Below are 23,893 nucleotides of genomic sequence, written 5' to 3'. Positions count from 1 at the left end.
GTGGCCATGAGAGCTTCACCTCAGGAACCACACGTTTCCATTTTAAGGTTTACAATAATCCAACATTTATACATATTTTTGCCACAAAGCAACTACACTGTATTGCACGAACACATTCAAGACAGAGTTTACTACTAAGTCACATACTTATTATCTTCTCTGTCACACGTGACATTAAAATTTAAACTCACTTAAATGGGACATATCATGAAAATCTGACTTTTTCCATGTTTAAATGCTATAATTGGGTCCCCAGTGCTGCTATCAACCTAGAAAATGTGAAAAAGATCAACCTAGTAACTTAGTTTTGGTAAACCATTCTCTGCAAGCATTTGAAAAAAGGTTTATTGATATTTGGCTCCCCTTGTGATGTCAGAAGGGGATAATACCGCCCCTTAATCTGCACTATCCAACCACGGCACTGTCATTTAGTGCAGAGATCAACTCATTTGCATTTAAAGGGACACCCAAAAACGGCACATTTCAGCTTACACCTACATACCTAAGTGGTTATTTTAACATGATATTATAAATTATCTATATGGTGTTTTGAGCTAAAACTTCACATACGTACTCTGGGGACAAGATTTAGTTGACATCTTAAAAATGTCTTATGAAATGTCCCCTTTAACACAAACCAAACCAACAAAAGTATCTCAATATGCATACTGTATATTCATGCATTTGTAAAAGTAATTTATCTATAGGTTACAGTTTACATGCAAACCTACATACAACTATTTTTATTTTTGTTCAAGCGCTTTTGCAAAAATACAAGCTTCAGAACTTCAGAAGATACACTGTATCGAAGGGCTTAGCCTTTCTCCAGTTTATCGCAGTAGTAGTTCATTGCATTAGCAGTGCTGCAAAAGGTCATAGGTTCGAACCCAGGGAACACACATAGAGATGTATGCCAAATGTATATGTATTTTTACTATCTAGCCAGCTTTAAATATATCACAGCCATGAACCTACTTGCTGCTTGGGTGCAGTTTGTATTAGGGGGAATGTTATCATTGGACGAAATCTATATAGTGAAAAATGTGTCATCATCAATGACTTTGATACACTTTTCCAAAAGATAAGGACTGTACATTTTTAAATATGAATGACCTGAATGTCAATTCTGATCATATTTAAGAGTACACTATGAGATAAAGATGGCTTCAAAGGTAATACTCTTAATAGACTAAAAGCCAATTTCACAGGGTAATGCTAGAATCTCTTAAGGCAAAAGAGCTGAAATTAAATCTCATTCAGTCAAGGCACAAGGCGAGAGAGAGAGAGTAAAGAGGAAGGATTTTGTCAGGACTTCATAAACATAAAGTGAAATAACTATGCCAGGATTAAGACTAAAGAAAACTTTCCAGAGCTAGTTTCAACCTTGTCGGCAGTCAAGAGAGCAAGAGCAGAGTCCCCAGTCCTGGGGTTTAAAATAAGGCCAGCCAAACAACAATGATGCACTTACAGTAAAAAGAAAGAAGTATATGGTTTAAAGTGAGACAAAGACAGAAAGACAGAAAAATATCAAAAAGAAACATAGGAAAAGACATTCTCACGATACAAAGCAGATGCTGATTCTGATGATAAAACAGACTGAAACGAATCTGCTTTTTTGACATTACATTGGCCCTGTGGAAACTTTAGCGTGATTTGAGATCGAGGTAAATTAAACACAGATATTTGGTGGGACATAACCAGTGTGAATTATGGCAGAATGAGATAATGGAACGAAAGATGGCAGACCGTATCATTTATTTGCCAGGTTGACTGTAAAACAGGTTGACAAAAGGTTGGAAAAATTGGAAAAAGATGAAACGTTGAGTTGGAAAAGGGTATTGAGAGTAGGGAAATGCAACAGATGGAGAAAGATCCGCTAAAAAGTCAAACCGAGGCTAAAATCAAAGTGAAATTTTTGTAGGCCAACCTACAAAAGTCGGTTGTTTGAAACTATTGCTAAAATAAGCTCTGTGTTTAACAAAAGTCTAGTTTTGTCCAACAAGATAATCTTCACAGATGAACACAACTTTTATGAATTTTGAAGTCTAAATGCGTATACTAGAAATAAAAAAAAGTCATAGAGGTCATAAAGGTCAATTTTTTGCAAGTTTTTAGACGAGTTGCTGGCCAATTTTGTTGCGATTTTGCAAAAATAAGGTAAAATGTTGTGTTATATGGTAGGAACATACAAAATATCTTCATATAACATGATCTTTACATAATAGTGATTTTTGGCATAACAGAAAAATCTATAATTATGACCCATGCAATGTATTTTTGGCTTTTTCAACAAATACCTGTGCGACTTATGGTTTTGTGCTCCAGGGTCACAAATTTAGTCTTCAAAATTCATAAAAGTATGTTCATCTGTGAAGGCTAACTTGTTGGATAAAACATGCAAGTGTCTTTTCGTCGCTGTCTGATGAAAACCACTTACGTCCATTTTGTCGATTTTGAGATTTTTTTGACGGATTGAATGTCCAGGTTAATTTCCGTATATACAGTATGCTTCACATATCTAAATGGCCAATGAAAAGTTGTGAAATCATGTCATCTGATTTTCACGTATATCCATTTGGTGTCAAAGCTGTCAATCACCCGCGTATCTCCCGCCCTGTGGAAGCATCTCGCCGGTCTCGTGAAGTTGCATCGAAGCTCAGCACTGGATAGCCGAATAAACATAGCCTGGTGAGACAATGACTTTCCTTCATGGAGGTAAACGTTTCCCCCCTGAGTGACAAAATTATGGTAGGGCTGTGCAAACAAAGTATCTGTCTAGCATTACCATGTCAGTGTATTGATTCATTGTCCGTTTATAGTTTGCAAGAGACATTTAATAAATTTATAATTAATATTAAATAAACTAAGCGTATTCATCTGTCAATATGAAACGCGACTTGGCCATTCTAATTAATGTTCGGAAGAACGCGTATCGTCCACAGTTACTGTAAAATATGCACGTATGTCCATTTAAACTCTATTTTGGTCAAATGTGGATTATATCATTACACTGGCAAGAATATGGTTACATGTAAAGATGCCGTACCAAGTATGACAACGCTACATTCAACTGCTTTTGAAATACTGTGTTTTTTTCACTTCCTGAAAGTAACCGTTTTGGACATACGTGAGTTTCATCGGGCAGCGACGTTTTGTTAGACACAGCATATTTTTTGCGTTAATGCAAAAGTTTATGGGATAAATTAATGGGCTTTCTAGGGAGGGAACCAGTATCCGGAAATACGTCATCCCTGCGGCCCTCTATTGAAATGTCAAAAGCAGGTGTTACGAACCGAGGAGTTAAAAAAAATAAAAGACATATATGAAACCACTTAAATCTACAATTTTTAAACTTTTTCAGTTTTGATTAAATGTTCCTGTACATTGTAAAAAACTTGCGAAACAGTTGACTAAAGCTAGCAAGCCGATGATCAGCTGTTGAAAAAGTTTTTTTCCGATGTGTTTCACATCGACGGCTAAAGTCAGTCACCTATTTTTGTTCTTATTTAGCATGTTGAAACTGGGAGTCAGATTCTGATCTGCTGTTCTGCATACCTAACTGGTGCACATAAAGAAAAATGGAAGTGGCAAAGCAAGTAAAGGACAAAGTCAAGAGGGAATGCGCACAACGCTCAGCTCTTTTCCCCATTTAGATATGTGAATATTTAATGGTTATGGCTCATAAGACATTACAGATATGTCACAAGTCTGTCTGTGGTGAGCAAAATTTGTGTTAAACTGGTAAGCAAGCACTGCTGTGCTTATGTTTTGTATCCCAGCAGTCACAAGCATGCTATTTATTGTACATTGTGTACTGCATTTGCGGTCCCCTTACGTTTTCCCACATGCAGTTGCGTGTTAAGTGGGGTCCAAACCTGTGCCAAAGGACTTAAACACTCCTCCAGTTTAATCTTGCCGATACATGGTAGGCATCATATTTTCATGAGCTTGCGGTTAATCCTCTGTAGAGTAAGGCTGGTTTCTCCACACACAGTGATGGCTGTTTTTCTTGGCTGTAATGGCTAGGCTGGTGTACAGGAAACTGATCTAGGCTCTGCTCTCTCCCCATGGACCCTTGGCGGCAGCCGTCCACACCGGGTGTAAAGTACTATCTAGGGATATATTTCTGGTTTGAAATATGGATGGGAGCCTGTACGTGTGTATTTGGCATGCAAAGGTGAGTGAGAGGTCATCATTTACTTCGCCGCCACAGGCTTGGAGGACGTCCAGAGTGAGAGACAGCGACTTTTACTGCCTCGCTTGTAGATGATGTGCGAAGATATGAGGGAAGAAAAGCGCACGTGTCATGTTCTTCCAAACCAGCATAACCTTCTTTCTTTAGTGGAATACTAAATGAAAACTTTTTACGAATAGCCAGGCCACCCAAATTTGCCATTGTTTACCAAAAAGCTTTTCTGGTCACACTTTATTTTACAGAATCACTGTTACAGTGTAATTATACATTTAAGTACTAAGTAATAATCATTAATAACATGTACTTACTGTAGGGTTGGGGTTAGGATTAGGGTTTGGTTTAGGGTTAGTTGCATGTAATTATGCATAATTAACTGTTATTACTATTATAATTAAATGTAACATGTGTAACAAAGACACCGTAAAATAAAGTGTTACCGCTTTCTTTGGTGCACTGATGAGATTTTATGAGAAAAGAAGCAGTAACTTTAACAGCAGTACTTTTTATAGTTTTGGAACCTGATTTAGCTTGTATGCCACTAAAGAAACTCAAAATAATGATAAGACTCAATTTGGGAGTACTGTCTCTTTAAATGAGGGCTTGGTGCTCCTGAGCTATGCTGGCTATGGAAAACGTGAGCAGGGTTGGAAACGTATCTGCGATGCAATGAAAGACTTAAGGACTGAAGAAGCAGGACAGCTTTTCATTCACCCATTGGGCAGCTCGCTTTCATCAAAAAGAAAAAATGAGAATAAATCGAGTTTGCTGGTTAAGATTCAATCTGTATACACAGCTTGCTACAAAGAGCAGAATATGACAGCGTGTTGTTTTCCAGATTGGGTTTCACTCATGGTCCAAATGAATAATATAATTTTCAATAAAGTAAATATAATTGGCGACTATTTTTCCACTCAGATCTGCATGCCCAAAGGATACGTTTAATTATTCATGAGCTTTGGGTGGGTGATGTGTAACTGATAACCTGAATGCTATTTATATTTCATTTCAAAGGGACAAATAATACAGCTGACCTCCAAGCCAAATCTCAGTCAAGCTGAACGTACGTGTGCTGAATCTATCATTTCGGCTATAAATATGATGGAACCTTGCATAAAGATATCGAAAAACCATCACGCTTCATAACCAACCCAATAAAAATATCTTGAACAGTTGATTTCAGGCTTAGAGGAACACTCCACTTTTCTAAAAAACATGCTCATTTTCCAGCTCCCCTAGAGTTAAACATGTGAATCTTACCATTTTGGAATCCATTCAGCTGATCTCCGCGTCTGGCACTAGCACTTTTAGCATAGCATAGCATCCATGGAATCTGATTAGACCATTAGCATCACGCTAAAAAATAACCAAAGAGTTTTGATATTTTTTTATTTAAAACTTGACTCATCTGTAGATACATTGTGTACTTAGACAGAGTAAAATTAAAATTGCGATTTTCTAGGCAAATATGCTAGGAACTATACTCTCAAACTGGCCTAATAATCAAGGACTTTACTGCTGTAACATGGCTGCAGCAGGCGTAGTGATATTACGCACTGTCTGAAAATAGTCCCCTGCTATTAAAAGTAACCAAGCATATCTGCCTAGAAAAATCACAATTTTATAATTTTCTCACGGTCTTAGTTAGTACACAATGTAACTACAGAAGAGTCAAGTTTTAAATAGGAAAAATATCGAAACTCTCTGGTTATTTTTAAGTGCAATGCTAATGGTCTAATCAGATTCAATGGATTGTGCTAAGCTATGCTAAAAGTGCTAGCGCCAAACCCAGAGATCAGCTGAATGGATTCCAAAATGGTAAGATTCACATGTTTAACTCTATGGAAGCTGGAAAATGAGCATATTTAAAAAAACAAAAACAAATGGAATGTCCCTTTAATTGTTGATCAGAAATATGTTGTTTAATTGAGATTTTACCAAGCAATTATGGACAAATCTGACTTTGCCTATTCAAGTATATTGGACTTTAGTCTTGCATGACTGAAGTAACCACTCAAAGGCATTGCAAACATGGCCGCCTAGTGATGAGACTTCCCTAAAGAGACTTTGTAATTAGAAAAATAAGATACAATTCAAGTTGTCAAACTGTATGGTTAATTGTTGCAATAAAAAGCTGAAATTAAAAGTTCATTACAGGTTTTTTTTTTACTAAATTTAAGCAGTGAAACCAAACCTCCAAACTATAGGTTATTGATCTATCTCCCAGCTCTCCTATATTTGTGAAAAATGAAAACCACATGAAATAAGCCAATCTGTAAACAGACACATCTATATGTATTTACTGCATGGTACACTCAATATTTTTTATTAATATTATTAAGACAATAAAGCATTCACAAAGCACCAAGAGTGACGACTACAAGTGCATCAGCTGTAACAATGAACATTGCAAAGTAGAAACAAAGAAAACAGGCGGAAAGGACAAACAAAAACATCAAAACTAAAAATGCGAACATCTTTTCTAAACACACTTCCATCCAGACATTAGTTCATAAAATGAGAAAATATGATGAAAAGGGAACGAATAGCACATTGAATATTTGGTGATACTTGTTTGATTAGATATGGGTTAGCCTGTGGCAGCTGGGAAGGCTGTTTGTGATTGGTCAGAAATGACAACCATTAGCCCCATCATCATCATCATCAAGCCCTGTCAGCGCAGCCACCACACACACATACAGTACTGCTATAAGCGTGCACGTTTAGCATTAAAGTGACACAAGATTGTAACAACGGTTACATCGCACTCACTGTATATTAGATATGATTTATGTAAAAAATAATGATCTTGTTAAATGCTACTCTGCTTGCGTAAAATATTACTCGACCCCTTTACGAAACAAATTTTTACACCAAGGTTGAAAAGATCGGGGACGTTATTTATTAAACGCACATCTGATCATTTTTACGCTTGAAACTTAAAAACAATCTGCACATTACCCATGATTGACTTACATAAGGACATTTATACATATTTCTATATTCATTATATATGATTATTTTGAACATTATTATGTGCATGTTTATAAATGCGGCCCCAGAGCTTTACACATTGGCACCGAAGCAAAGCTAAGAAAGTTACGTTTTAAACAGTAGGATTAGTCAATTCATAACCAAATACTGCTCTGCCACAGTCTATAGCATATAGTGCATTATATAATTCACTACAACTTACACAAAACATTAAATGAAATTCGAGACAATACTGTTGGTAATCACAGGGCCAGAAAGTTGGCATTTGGGTACATGAGAGTTTGCGTGCAAGTATGTTTGAGTATGTGTCAAGCAACATTTCACCAGCTAAACTGCAAGCGGGGTCTACATGACATGGTTGTACGGTCGGTCATTATACACTACAGTGGGTGACATAACACATTTCCCATGGGGAAAAGGGCGAAAAAACATCAAGACTCCTCTGCACCGAGAAGCCGTTTAACAATTATCCATTTGTTAACCATTAAAAAACCAGGAAAAATGTCCCCGGGCCGTAAGCACAAGACGCAGTTCACAGGAGTCTCATAAGACTCCTCACAGCAATCTTTGTTGCAATCTGCAGACCCACTGTTGCGATTTTATATCCCCCATTTAAAATGCAATAAACTCTGCCTGAGTTACTGAAGAACACTGTGTTGGATAAGTTTGGTGTGTCATTTCCCTCGCGCTACATTCTCTAAACTATTAACTAAATAACAGCTGTGCTTTCAAACACAGCCCCGTTTCTCACAGCATTCAATATTGCTCAATGGAGCGCTGTGTGTTTTAGCCTCATGCTAATGCTAACTTTAGCATAGCATGCGGACTAGACAAACAACCAGCTTTCTGCTTTCAGCTGTATACATGTCCAAGAAAGTGGGTGATGCTGAGGATGTGGTCAGATCGAGGACGAAGAGGACAAATTGGAGCGAAAAGTCCCTCTTTTCTCTATTTTCGTGGCATTAAGAAACACAGAGCGGTCTTTTTAGCAGTTGGTAAATTTAGAGGCTAACATAGTACATTTAGCCTGCGATTAGTGCGTGTAAGGCAGCAGGGTGTAACCCTGAGAGCCTCGCTTACTGTGTAGTGGCAAAAAACGTCCCAGATGACTGCCACAGTGTTTAAATAAACTGTTAAGGGATTTGGTGAGGAACAGGCTTAAACGTTTAACAGCCCTCAAACCAACACCCTTAAAAATGCTGCTCGCCCTCTCTCATAAACGTAGCTGTTACATCATCCTAAATCATGAAAGCATTTCGAATGTCTAAATTTTAGTGTGGTGTGCCTGGAGCCTTTTGTTTATATTTTGCAATATTGTATTATGCGTGTTGTCCTTTAAACAGTACTGTGGTGATACCATAGTAAAGGTAGGTATCAGAAGGAAAATGACATGGTACCCAAACATTTTCTCATTTTTTGAAAAAACTAAAAATGCTTCTTTATGTCATATGTGATGGAAACGAGGAAGAAGAGCGAGGTCGCCAAAAGGCAGATTTGAACCAGCGAACTCGCGTCAAAAGCTAGTTTACACTCCAGCCTGCACCACTAAAGTTTTAGTGGTCCAACCAGACATTGGTGGGCGGAGCTAGTGTAAATAGTGTTCGCCAACAAAGGGACAAAGTGTAAATGGACACTAGGTTTTATTACCTTATGCAATGAAACTAACACTGGAAATTTTTGAGGCTCCAGTATAAATCTATATTTAATATGGCTTGAGGCTTCAAATCTGTCACCAAAGGCTTTAGGGAAATGTGGTGTCTATAAACCCACCGAAGAATGTGGTATTCCAGCTCAAGTCTTAAAAGTCAATGACATCACGACACATGCTAGTTCACAGTTTACATAATTGGAGACCGTACACAGAGCATACAGTGTACACGGTGGATGTTTTGAGCATTCAGTCAGGTCAAGTGGAAAATGTGTGAAAAAATGGTCTTAGAATAATAAAATGACTTCCTTCCAGCGAGCATATTACGAGAGAGTAATTAATTGCAATTAAAATAATGGCTTTAAAAAAAGGGTGCAACTCTGCCAAAATACTGAACACTATAATTAAGCCATTGTACTGTTTATAAATAATCAAATTGCATGGTGGAGCGTTTCTTATGCACAGTAACAACCTAAAGATGCACACCTTTGGTCACTGATCATCAAACACCGTAATACTGAAAACTGCCCCAATTCTGCGTGGGCTGAAATCTGACTGGACCCCAAGAGCCAACCAGTGCAATGCCAAACATCCAATATTAAACCTAAGAGCATGATTTTGTTGGCCATAATTGAAAGGTTTTGTGATTAAGGCCATGAGTATAGAGTTTTAAAACAATATTTTTTTCAGTGTTCAGAGGATCATTAGTGCACAAGACAAGAGAAGCATAGCTGCTTCATATTGAATGAAAGTGCAACATAACCAGGTGGAACCAACCACACTTAATAACCTGGACATCAATCCAAGAAACATTAAATATATACACACAGTGATGGCATCTGTGTTCTAACTATATCTAAAGTGAAAGCAATCTAAGAGAAATCTGTGCACATTTTAGATGACTATTTTTGTCCACTTTTGGTGGTTGCATATATAGCCACATTGGCTTAAAGCCTAGAGTGCACAGGCTAGGTAAGAGATACTTGACAAAAACATCTACTTTGGGTAATTCATGCTGAAAAATACAGAATCATTTTAGGGTTAAAACTGATATCCAATGCATAAGCTTAATTTAAAGACACAGACACACAATATAATCTGTTTATATGTAAGCGTCTATGTCTTTGTGCGATACACAGACAACAATTAAAGTGCCGTATGTAAGTTTAGACCGTCACTGATAAAAATAGACAATAGTAAAATAGATTGTTTAAAACTAGGGTAATGCTGGGATATGAGACTTCACGAGGGCCTAGTCTTAAATAACACCCTCTATATCTTATGGCACATGGTGCGCTGCGCCTATGGGCCAACTCTGTGGTTACTGGGTGAAAGGAAATGGTGGATTTTCGCGTATAGCATCTCCCTTCTCCTTATGTAATTAACTCATTCCTTTCACGTCTGTCTGCCACCATTTTAAAAATAAAACATGCTTGGTGCCGGGAGGTGCGTGTCAAACTGCGACCCTGTTCATGTACACAGTACTTAGCAAGTGCTGCCCAAGGGAACCTGACACTCGCAGACTGCTGTAATGTATCATGAAAGGTATTGCTGACAAATTAGCCATGACTTAGCAAATATCCATAAAGTTTATGCATCTAGATATTTAACAATAGGGTTTTAGAGAGTACTGTAGGAGTTGCTTGGGTATGAGGAGTTTCAAAAATTAGTTGAATATATCTTAACACTGAACTAAGCTTATTTGCTAACAAACAAGATGCTGGTTAATGTGACAACATTTTTGCTATACTGCTTAAAATAGTGTTATACACTAAAAGAGATAAAGCAGCTAGCATGCAGGCAGGCTAATGTAGATCCACTGAATATAAGGAAATAAAGAGCAATGGGAAAGCAACCATCTCTTTCCCAAGATGCTCAACACTTCAGCACATAAGCTAGCCTGACAGCATGTACCGCTTTGCATCATACTTATGGATTTATTGTGTAGTATTAACAAAGGAAAAACTGGCGTAAGTTCGTAACATGTCTTATGCCAGCTGCATGGTGGATAATACGAGCCACACACTCCTCTGGCAGCAAGGCTCTACTTTTCCTCTCTCAGGCACAGAGCCAGATCTCATTTGACCTTGAGTGGTGGCTCTCTCTCCAGCCAGCGCACCCGTACTTTCTGTTTGTAGTGATATTCCTTCAGGAAATCCTGCATGGTTGGAGGCAGTGGCAGAGCACCAATGCCATCGTAGGTAGTTTGTCTGCAGATGGCGGCTCGCGCCAGATGCTGAAGACTGAAAGGGAAAGTTCGGTGCAAGGGAGCGGTAAGCAGGGGCTCAAAAAACATACAGGCACTGGGGTCTTTATAGTGCTCCAGCAAGCCTGTAACTGTTGAAGAGTGGAAGACACAGGGGTCATGAGCGTCAAAGCTAAAGTTGTGATTCCATTGTTCAATGCGTGCATGCAGCGAACGATTATATCGTCGAAAACTGACAGAGAATAAGTAGTCCTCCTGTGCAGAGTCGCGTAGCAGGAAGGTGCCTTCTGGCCGTCCGTCCAGCAGTGCTTCTGCTTGGTACCGGTCCATCACCCCCCAATAACAGGGAAGTGCAGTTATGGCCTGTAAGTCAGGCACCAAACAATGAATATAGTCAATCTGTGTGTGAACTTTCCAAGGCCCTGGCTGTCTGGAGCAATGAGCATCCCCAGAGGCATGCCTCTGTTTGGGTCTCCTTGTCTGTAAACAGAGGGTCGTAGAGTCCTCCTCAGAATCACAGTCAATAGAGTGGGCAGGCACAGCCATACTCGCCCCAACCTGTCCGACAATCCCTGATAAACCCACAGAAACAGAAGAGACTGTTCCCATACTCCTGGCCTCTCCATGTCCTTCCCCAACGGCAGGGGCCATCTTTGGTCCCAGTTTATAGAGGGAAGAGCTGTGTGGAATTGCCTCCAGTGTATGGATTTGTGCATTCGGAGGAGGGTCCACTCCTTCCTCTATGCTAAGCCTCCGTCGCTCACGTAACCTTTCCTCCTCATCCTCTGGGGAGGGATGTGTTGAATCAAATGCATCCAAAAGAGCGGTTGAGGAATGAGGGCTGACTGGTGCCGTATGCTGTTTAATTAGGTGCCACTTATTGGCCAAATCAGAACCAGGTGGGAAAGGGCACGTTTCTAGCATCAGTTCAGTCAGGTGGATCTTACGTTTGGAAGACACCTGACCTTTAGCTGACTGTGAGCGGTAATGTACAGGCAGAGGAAGACACAGGCCTACAGTTTCTCTAAGTCGCTGCCGCAGAGAGCGGGCACTAAGGCTGCGCCCACTGCTGCCAGCTCCGATAGAATCATTTATCTCTTGGATAGAGCTAATCCCATATCGACGTTCCCTCCTGGACGTACCTCCTCTTGAGCGTCCGGTTCGCCTGTCGGCCTCAAGAGAACTTTGTGTTTTAGTTGAGCAGGAATGCTTCTTTTTACCTCCCCAGGGAGCGTGCCGAGAGTATGAGTCCCTACGCACAAGTGGGCCCCTTCGTGCATCCTCGCTTTCTTTGTCAATTGAGATTTCAACTATCTGGGGAATATCTGCCACACAGTTATGGCCTCTGCGTCCTCTGGTCACCATTGGGAGTGGTGATAGGTTCCGTGAGGGTGTGGAAGACCTAGTTCCACGGGGTTCACTTGCATGTGCTCCTCTCCCCAAGTCCATCATGCAGTGGACGCGATCAACATCCTGGCTACACAAACTGGACTCCGCGCCATCGGTGTGGAAGAGGGCTTGGCATCGACTCCTGATGTTACCCCACATCTTGCCTACTTTCTCCATAGATTGGAGATCAGAACCTGTCAGGGAAACAGACCATCATGAATTATTGAAAAATACAGGTAACTGTGAAACTGTCAACTATGGAATGGGAAAATGCTATGGAGAAAGTAAATGTGTTACCTAAACTTTTAGTGGTCGTTAAGTTAAACCATCTAGCTGCATAAAAACTTGTCTTGTATATAGCCTAAAAAAATGCGTGCATAATGTATTATACATATAAAATGGTCACTTGGGAAAAGGTGAATTTTGAAGTTCATTCAACCTAAAACATTTTATAATCAATTATATTATTAGTATGGCAAGCTAACATGAATTTGCTCATGTCATGTATCTCAGCATGTTACAAAAAGCATCTTGTGGATCTTTACTGTGACAAATGTTGTGCTTTCAAACTTTCAGAAATTTAAAATTTTTAGATTTAAATCCGATTTTGAGTGCCAGGGTAGGTGCTAGAGTAGTACAGTAAGCATGGAGTTGCCAGGCAGACATGCAACAACACAAGGCCATGGCTATAAATGAACCGAGGGATCTGCTCCCAGCTGATCTACTGGTATGTACTGTATAACTGAGCCAGTCTGGACCTGACCAAAAACTTTCACTGTCATGGCAGCAGACACACACACTCTATTAATCACATAACAGAGAGAGTTACAGACATTATGGACAGAGGGTGCACAGACAAGAGATCGTGTAGACAGTCACAATGGGGGAATCTGACTGAGGCTTTCTCTGTTCCCTTTTTTGACTGAGAAACTGCTGATCTTGTCAAAATTACTGTGGTTGAGCACAAATAATGCAAAATTGAGGCCACCAAGAGATCATGCACAATTCTTGGCATTATCAAAAGAGACTAAACGTAGCACATTTATAAAACATAGTTGAAGTGGTCTAATTCCAAGACATGAAATAGAGTTTAAAGGGACACTTCACATTTTTTGGAAATATGCTCATTTTCCAGTTACCCTAGATTTAAACATTTTATTTTTACCGTTTTGGAATCCATTCAGCTGATCTCCGGGTCTGGTGGTACCATTTTTAGCATAACTTATCAGATTCAATGAATTATGCTTAGACCATTAGCATCGCGCAAAAAAATAACCAAAGAGTTTTGATATTAATAAATTATGTTTTTAATCAAAATTAAAATTACAGTAATTTGAATATTAAAATAAAATATTTGTAATTTTCAGTGTAATCGACCACTTTTTCAGGTGTCGACTAATAGCAGCTGTATTGTTTAGTCGACTTGTCTCGCACATCACTAGCATTGGTACAGATGACTGAAATGTTGTTACTGTGACAACTGTAAATACGCATGTAATTTTTTTACATTTTTTTTTACTGATGTGAAGATACATTCGTGACTCTGAATTTTAGAATCTATTCAAAAAAGCAAAACTAACATTACTAATTACATTAGATTACAATGGCTCATTATTTCACATTTTTTCTCATAACTCAAGCAGATCTTGAAAACAACAAAAAATGGGTTAGCACTTCCTTTAACTACACAAAGAAAGTTTAAACAATACCTCTACTCCCTAAACTTAGAGGGACTGGCAAGGTCAGTGCACAAACACGCATCTTACAGGTTCCTACAATACTGCAGCACTTTCTTGAAATATAAAACAGTCTCACAATTTTACCAGGCCATCTAGAAATAATGTTAAAGGAGTCCAACTTGCATTTCTTGAACTCGGGTAAGATAGATTACTCCGTGCATGCATTAAATATGCGAGGTAAGATGTTGTATAGCTGGGAAGAGAGTTATATAAGACTTAAAAAACACTGACATACTTAGATAGGTTTTTGGACTGGACCATCCAAGCTATCCAATATTCAGTCTCCCCCAACCACAACTATTAAAGCTTCATTAAGTGTTCACGCAGGTTGTTGTTATTTTTAGGCCAACGTTAAATTAACAATTTTGCATTAACAAACTGTTGTTTGCGGTGCTAAAAATAGCATGCATTGTGCGTGCAGTATTGTTCACATAACACACCAGATATGAGCTAAATATGATGTGACTTATTTCACAAGCTCCTCTTTCAACCTCTGCTGTTCTCACCTCTAGACGAATCTCTAATGTACCGCAGTATCAGATGCATCAGTTAGTTTTTTCCATGCAAGTTGGCATTTTTTCCCCTGACTATGCAAATCACTTTAACAACAACAAACAGTTTCGGACATTTCTGAACATTCCTTACGGAGAAAATTAGTCCATTTTTAACTATTACTTCAGAGAAAACACCTGAAAGCTTAAAAGGAACACTTCAGCCAAAAAAGAAACCAACATTTATTTAACAACTACAAATAATCATAATATTATTAAGGGACGCACCGATACCGGCTTATAATCTGTACCGTCATTTTTCGGACAAAGGCCGATTGTTTAAAATCAGCCAATGATCAGGGCAAATTATATCCTGCCAATCAAGATGGACAGAAAAATGCGTGTGTTTTGGGTGACAATGACAACAGAATTGCAGTTGTATGCTTTGCACTTAAGTTCAAAATTTTACAACATAATAATACTTTTAAACAAGGAGTAAAAAAAGCAAACTGTCTGCATCTATAGTAGATGTCATTCTTAGCATTAAAATATCGGTTGTGTGCACAGTATAATATCGCTATTAATAAGAATACAGTTTGTTATAAAAATTATGCAAAAATGTCTGGTGCTAGTAAGACCAATGTCATGGGTTCAATTACTAGCTAGTGTAAGTTAGTTTTGCCCTTCTTCTGCCAGTTAATGAGAGCAGAGCTGTGGAAAGATCCGAAACGTTGGATAACCTCCACATCTGTGAATTTTGATTTCTCATCAAAAGTTTTAACAAATTCCTTATTAGACAGTCACATAGCAATTTTCCCAAAAAGTGTTCTGATTCAGCCCAGTTGGATGAAAACAGTGCAGAAAGGCATGAGAGTTTCCCAAAATTAACCACGATGAGTAAGCCCAGGCCAGAGCTCAAGTACATCATTATCAGACCAGCAGTGTGGGATGTGAATCTCTTCTTGTGTTGCTCTCTTGCATAAAGGCACTTCATTTCAGTAGTGTGGGTCACGTACAGAGTGCATGAATGAAGTAGCAGGCTAAGAAATGAGTGTGATTGAGTGTTATAAGATAAGACTTCTTGCCTATATCCAACCCGCTTACATATATTTTTTAAAAAGCAACTCATGCATACATCTTTACACTAAACACGTGGCGAAATCAAATACGAAATGAAGCATATTTGCAGTGCTGTCCGAAGGGAGGGCTCCAAGCTCGAAATATTAGCCCGTACACAGAGTACTCCCCCCTAATTAACAGAGAGTGAGGCAATGGGGTGGAGGAGGGATGCTGCAAAAAACGGTCATGGGACAGAGGTGAGGGATGGCTATGTAGAGACCTCTTTGCGCTAATTGGTTGAATTACATGACTATGCTCCTCCAGGATCTATTTATCTTTAAATACAAGATTATATACCGCTTTATTCCTGTAACAAGACATGCAACTTTAGCATAACTCCAGTCGTCCGACATGCAACTTCAGCATAACTCCAGCCGCCATCGTCCTCCACTGCACTTCTAGAAGAGTCATTCGTGGGTGGTGTCCACCTGGGTTGACATTAGGCCTGTCGCAATAATGACTATATTGACTTATAGCACGATAAGTGAATATGACCTCGATAGTTTTTTGAGAGGTGATATATTACCATTAGGGATGCACCGATACCACTTTTTTGGAATATGAGTACGAGTACGAGTACTTGCATTTCAGTACTTGCCGATACCGATACCGAGTACTTAATAAAAAAAACATGATTTAAATTTACAGGTAACAGCTTTAGTCATATAATTTAACAAAAAAAACAAGGGACTAGTGTTCCAGTTTGTTGTAAACTCTGCCTCTTTGGACAACACAAGAGGCATTAACCCTTTACACGCCGCTCAAACATAGACATTTCTCCGACCGTGGTATCAATCCCTGGTATCGGGGGACTTTTAACGAGTACAAGTACTTTAGAAAATGTGGTATCGAGGCCGATACCCGATACCAGTATCGGTATCGGTGCATCCCTAATTACCATAGTGTTTGTTTGGATAAAAATAAATGTCATTAGCATTTTAGCCGATCGAAATTGCATTTCTGTCTACTGCCTGTCTCAGTTAAAGTGGCACATGCAGCTCAGGGTCCACCACCACATGTGTGTGCGCGAATAGAGCATTAATTAAGCTGAACTTTGGTGTTTTTCTGGTAAATACATAAAGTTTGAAAGAATAAATCTGACAGGAATTGGTTTCAAAGCTACAACTCGCATCTCCGACGTTGGGAGAATTAACATAAATGAGCCAGCATGTCTACTCAAAAATGCTCTTTTATTTTGAATGTGATTAATCCAGATTCATCTATTCCCAGCACTATATGAAACATAACATTAAGGAGCGGTTTCCCGGACTGGAATTAGACAAAATAAATAAAATGTAAAAGCTATCCAAACTGAAAACAACTTGCACTGACATATCTTAAAATACATCAATGTCCTTTGTTTTGCCTCAAAATGCACACAAGTAATGTTTTTAGTAAGGCATGTTTGTTAAAACTAGTTATATTTCATAATTAAACTAAGGCCTAGTCCTGGTTTAAGATAATCCCTGTTCGGGAAACCACCCCTTAGTGTTTAGATCTGAGGTGTAGCTATTATAAATGTAACTGGATGTAATGGTGCATACTCATAGATGCAATCAGAGTAACACTTGTCAAATGGCGCTTTTCCATTGCATAGTACCCCACGGTTTAGTTTAGTTTGGGTCGGGTCAGCTTACTTTTGGGAGCTTTTCCATTGGGTGCAGTACGTAGTACCCGATACTTTTTTTCGTACCACCTCGGTTGGGGTTCCAAGCGACCCGAGCTGACACCAAACGTGATGCGAAAACACTGTAGGTCACTGATTGGTCTGAGAGAATCGTCACGTCATCGCTATAATGTAAATATTAGCTTTAGCTTACTGCTAGCTTGCGCTGTCTCAAGCAAACATGTTGTTATCTGTGTTCTGCTATAAGTTTCCAAACACCCTTTTAGCGATGAAAAACATCCGCAGGTTGAGAATCCGGGACACCATAACTATTTTTTTTCCAGACTTGCAGTTTGTGGCGGCACATTCGCGACCTGCACGTCCGCATTATATATGCTTAAATGCAACTTGAATGAGGCTCAGCGGAGCGCCGTCGACTGACGCCACGGGTCGGGTGTTTGAACAGAAACTGTCATGTGAGACAGAGGTAGTTATAAACGCGATGTGCAAACATCTATTTGTGGTGGCCAATTTTAATTTTGTGGCAGACTGAGAAATAAATGAATGTATGGGAATGTACAACAACGCTCTCACGTGTATGATGTCACAGCAGTAGGCAGCGTAAATATAACGACACGCCTATAATCCCTCCCACTGAGAAGTGATACTAAACTCGATGGAAAAGCTAACCACGCCAAAGTGAGGTGAGCTGACCCGACCCAAACTAAACTAAACCGTGGGGTACTATGCAATGGAAAAGCGCCATAAATCAATTAACCCTGTGAAGCTGGCATTTATACTGAACACTCACTATTAGCTGTTTAAAACTAAAATGCATATTTTATCATAGTTATTTATGTTTCAAATATTTAGGATATAATTTTTTCTTACATTCCCATTTCAGATTAATATTTCATATTTTTCTTCTTAATATTCTTAAAAGTCTAAGTTTTGTTTTAAGAAAGGATGTAGTTGCATTATTATGCTGTTAAATTGTCATTTAACCAACTTATGAAAAGTAGCTATCGTGACAGGCATAATTGAAATCATTTGCCAATATTGCTTTTTCAAAGACCTCTTGACCCGACAATACACGAACTGCACGCTTATCTTAGGTGACAAAAATAGCACACTTCTATAGCGTACATTAAAGTGCTTTATTTTTGCACACTCATTTTGTACTTAATATACTAAAAAATAATCTTTGGTTCTTCTTAAGATGTTCTTAAGATCTTCCAAGTATACGTCACTGTGCTATTTTGAGACACCATAAATATTAACTAAAATGTGCTAAAAACATATTTAAAAAATGTATTTACCCACCACTTGTAGTAAACTTGAACCTATCTTTGTATGAAAGTTGAGTTCAAGTGTAAACTAAATAATTTTTATTAATACAGAGATAGTATGTTAAAAGTGCATTTTAGTTCTTTTTCATGGCGTCTCAAAATAGCACAGTGAAGTACACTTGGATAATCTTAAGAACATTTTAAGAAGTAATAAAGATGATTTTTTTAGTATTCTACGTACAAAATTAGTGCGCAAAAATAAAGCTCTTTAAGTACACTATGGAAGTGTACTACTTTTTCACCTGGGATTGCAGACGCGAATGCATGTATCCGATTCATATCAGATTTATTTCCACATATAAATGTCTATGAATTAACAAATCTAAGAAAATAGTAATCTATGCGTCTGTGGATCTGTGGCGGAGGGAAAAAAAGTGAATTGAAAAGAAACCCCACTAAATCTTGCATTCTCTCTCAAAAGGTTTTATTTAGGAACTGTAAAAATGTGTGTCTTGGTACAAGTGCCTTTTGTACTATTGCCTCCCTATGACAAATCGCTTTATTGTTTTGTAAGTTGCTTTGGACAAAAGCATCTGCTAAATGCCTAAATGTAATGAGTCCCATCAAACATGCAGTGTGGCCTAAGGTCGTCTATTTTATAGCCTACTTAAAATAATTTTAAAATGTATACTCAGATATTTCATGCAATAATTTATACCAGTGGCAGCCTTGATTTATTTCTTTGGTGAAAAAAATTCTTAAACTGAACGCAAATGATATACACAGATTTTGATCTGACCGATTTGCAATTTCATTTTTTTTACAATAACCATGCAACATAACTAACATAAAAAAATGATATAGGCATAAACATACATACATCGTGGATAAATGGATGGATTACAAGTTCAGTAACCTATCAGCTGTAAACTGTCTGATAAAAGGAGAAAGGCTGAGTGTGTTCAGCTTCATGACACAAAACAAAATGTGGTGCACATCTCAAAAAAACAAATAATAAAACCTCAAAGTTTGTTACAACGATCTACATATAGACTTTTTAAAGATGTAACTGAGCTGTGGTTCACACAAAAGAAAGGAACTTGAAACGCATATAAAGTTAAGACTACGACTGCTAAGCAGCTCCATATTAAACCTTGAAAATATTCTTTGCAGTTTCTCTTAGTTAGACACGCCTATTCTCATGGGGTCCAGATGAGTGGCCTGGCTTTTGGACAACATAAGGGGCGGAAGTGTGTTCTTTTCTCAAGAAGAGAAAAATAAACTAAAAATATAGCTATTTTGCAGAATCTCACTTTTTGAATTTAGCCGACATGCTTTTAGCAATAAAATAACTAAGTAACCTCACCAACAACTGAAATATTATAGTAGTTTCTGAAAGCCACACATGTGCAGACACACAAACTCGATTGTTGAACATCAAGAATGGTGCCAAATACAGAATCGGGTTGGGGCTAATGTAAAAATTAAAGAATCTGGTATTTAAAAAATAAAAATAAATAGGTCAACCAGCATTTTTGAAGTTCTTGCACGTGCCCCCTCGATGGTTATGGGCCTCAATAAAATATTCGACAGAAGTTAAACATATGACGTATATAGACTATACTGAATACACTACAGTACCCAAGTGATATCTGTGGTTTACAAAACTACATGCTGCCGATAAGAAAGCGGACCATGACTTCCATGAAGTTGATTCAGTAATGGGCACAAACACACATTAAAAACGTTCATAATCGCCAAACTTAAATGTTATGCACCCACCCCATGCATACAATAAATTGCAGGAATGCATCTAAGAAGTGACAAAACAAGATCATATTATTATCATGAACGCATACAACTCATACATGCAGTGCTGAATATGTAATGTTATAACGGTTTGAAGAGTATTTTAAGCGACGAGCAGGCTAACTGTACGCATCACTTGAGTAATGCTGCGTTCCAGGCAGGTTTTTAAACCCGTGAGTTACGACTTCAAAACCACGACTCACGACCTTATGCGTTCCAGGCCATAGATTTGTATATAAAGGCTAGATGGCTCAAGGCGGAGTCAGCTGTGTCGTCACTTGGCGGCCATCTTAGGTCAGTGCTGCCATAGTGCTGCTCCCTGCTGCTGTGGACGGAAGGTGAGTGACATACGCCAACTAAAATGCTCGTAACTTGCTGAATTCTTGACGGATTTACAAACGGTTTGTTTTTTTACAAACGTTATTAACGTGGCTATAATTCTGGATGCTTTAACATGTTTCATGAATTTTTTATTTATTTTTAGTATACGTATTCAGTGTCATAGGTACATCTTTGACGTTTATAACAAACCAATCCGTTTGAAAATCGGTAAAAAATTAAGCAAGTTATGGTCATTTAAAAGTACCTGCATCATTAAAACTCAATGCTACGAGTGAGCGAGCGCCCTGTCCTAAGATGGCCGCCAAAATGCGGACGTTCCACTCAATTGGCCATCAGCGCGGACGAGCCATCTAGCCTTTATATACATATCTATGTTCCAGGCAACCTGCAACTCGTGTTTTTACAACCTTCTACCGGTGAAAGTGCACTGGAACGGCAGTCAAACCCGTGACTTCCCACCCGTGAACTCGTACTAGATCGATGTACTCCCAGTTCAGAGTCGTGAGTCGTGGTTTTGAAGTCGTGAGTTACGGGTTACAGTTTGCCTGGAACGCAGCATAAGTGTGCAGCGTGGAGCGGGAGGATGTTGGAATGTTACATTGTAACACTCAAATAGGGGAAACATTGAGGCATCTCACGCGTTCCGTTACATTAAATCCCTCGAGTTCACTGTCTGACTGCTTTACCCCAACACATAACATCGACAAGACATCAAACGCGTTAAAATGCGCAAAACATACCCCAATGCAATCCTACAACGGATCAGGCAAACGGCGTACTTACCTCTTGAATTTTTGCCTATTACTTCGCAGCCGTCTTTTGTCTACAATAGATGGCTATCTAAAGGCGTTTAAAGCTACATATGCTCAGCCTTGGTGGATAATATACAAGTGAGAAAGCATGACTGGTCGTTCCTGAGGTTGCAAGAGCAGAAATGAATCCCACATCATTATGCTCGGTTGGAATGGCAACATAATCCAAGGCCGGAGCCGCCTCGTTCGCGTGCGAACCCCGGACTTCTCCTCGACAGCACGGCTTTGCGAGCCCGTGCAAAGGCGTGAAGAAGAGGCCGATAATGCGAAATCGCAGGCGGGTTGTGACTGGCGGAGTGCAGGGAGACGCAGGACGGGGACGCACTTCCGACGGTTCGGGGGAGTGACGGGCGTCGGGCTCGTCCAATGAGATCGCAGGGTGAGAGAGCGTTGCCTCGATTGCCACCCTGAAAACGTGGAGATTCGAGATGATGCATGAATGCCAAGGGATGAATGATTAATGATTATAGTCAATCAAACAAAGTAGCCATCTGTTGGCTTGTGTTTGTGTGTGTGTAGCTTATCAATATAGGAGAGTCATCAATAATGTCACCAAACCTTACAAGTAAATGTTTACAGTACTATAAATAATCAGGACTTAAATAAACCATTACATCTAACAAAGCACATTTCACAAACGAGTTTGATCATTCATAATTTACACACTCTTAATGTTAAGGCTACAAAATATAAACATTTAAATTAGAAATGCACAGATATATTGTCAAATAATCGGTATTGCCGTTAAAAGCATTTTTTTAAAACACTGTCAGCTAACTATATAATTTGAGATCTATGTTTAGCAAATGTATAAAAAACCATCACTAGTTTAATGTTCAATATTAATGGTCATTACATGAATAAATAGCATTCAAAAAAATTTATTTTCAGAATTTTGTTAATGCAAGTAAATATAAACAACAAACTATCGGTATTGGCATCAGCATCGGCCAATATCACTGTTGACTAATCGGCTGTCGGTATCGGTGGACAAATCTCTAATATAAATAAATATTATAAAAAAAAAAAAATATATATATATATATATATATATATATATATATATAAATTATAAATAAATTATTATATAAAAATTAAATAAATTATTATTTATTTATTTATATAATATCATTATAAATTATCATTATATATATTATCATTATAAATAAATAAATTATATAAATAAATTATATAAATTATTATTATATATAAATATATATAAAATAGGTGCATCTCTAATATAAATATATATTACATATTACATACTATTGAATAAAAATAAAATACACTGCAGATCACTTATTTGAAAGAAGGAAAATAATATTTTTTTGTTCAAAAGATGTATGAAGGAACACAAACATGCACAAACTGTGATTTAATGTTAGCCTATAATTTTCTTTATCTTTCAAATTCAAGCGAATATGACATGTGATGTGTTGCCTTGTCATATGCGGCCTTGTCTTTAAGTTTGTTCAAAATGGCCTTTCATGTGTCTATTTATGTCCAAACAAAGAAGTATTGTCTATGAGATTTTTACAACTTGCCATTGCCGACGGTGATTTCACTGCACTAAGATGGATACTGGCATTTTGGGGGTGGAATGAAGTAAACTTTAAGACCCTCAAAGTGCCCTAAATGGCCACTTCTATTCATGCTACACAGAGCCTATACACACTCATAAACCCTCCACTATCAATGTCTCAAAGGGGCATTCATTTTCCTCCTACTGGTGATGTCATCATTTGGAGTCACACCACATGCTAGACTCATGTGAGACCGTGTAGTATAAGCTTGAACATCCTTGACCAATGTCGTTGTAGGCTGAGAATGAGCCCTGGGGAAATGTCCCAGTGTCCAAACAAAATCACCATTCATCCTGTAGCAGACATCACTCATCTAATTATTGTGGCTGAAACAAAGGATACAGAGCTGATAGAAAAGAGCTGATACACCATAGCCGGAGAGTTGAATGCATTAAAGTGTGTTTAGGCTTCTGGCTAATTTATTAGTTATTCTTACATATTTTTCTTCTTTAATTTTTGTCAAAAGGTAAAAGCAATAAATACAACTGCTTTATGTTTCTGATACAGTAGTAAGTTAAATCAGTAATATTATTTAAAAAAGCAAAAGGGCAGTAGCTCAGTACTTCATAGTGGTGTGAATACAGCGAAACTGTGTTGCGAATTAGATTTATTGAGAAGCAATGATGGCTTAAAAGATTCAAGCAGGCTAAAATAGGAGTTAAAGTTTGTACTAA

General features: G+C 38.3%; 1 protein-coding gene across 1 annotated transcript; it reads right to left on the bottom strand.

Annotated features, from left to right (window-relative positions):
* Positions 1-6,502: 6,502 nt before the first annotated feature.
* Positions 6,503-22,244, bottom strand: socs5b (suppressor of cytokine signaling 5b). The gene is made up of 2 exons (XM_065297321.2): positions 21,608-22,244; positions 6,503-12,623 (listed from the first exon to the last, which is right to left on the bottom strand). The coding sequence occupies exon 2, from the start codon at positions 12,604-12,606 to the stop codon at positions 10,912-10,914; it is 1,695 nt and encodes a 564-aa protein (XP_065153393.1). The 5' UTR covers positions 12,607-12,623; positions 21,608-22,244; the 3' UTR covers positions 6,503-10,911.
* Positions 22,245-23,893: the final 1,649 nt, after the last annotated feature.

The sequence above is a fragment of the Paramisgurnus dabryanus genome, chromosome 20 (assembly GCF_030506205.2).
Source record: "Paramisgurnus dabryanus chromosome 20, PD_genome_1.1, whole genome shotgun sequence".
NCBI classification, from domain to species: Eukaryota; Metazoa; Chordata; class Actinopteri; order Cypriniformes; family Cobitidae; genus Paramisgurnus; species Paramisgurnus dabryanus.
Note: the sequence above shows the minus strand (reverse complement) of the source record. Positions and strands in the feature narration are given on the sequence as shown.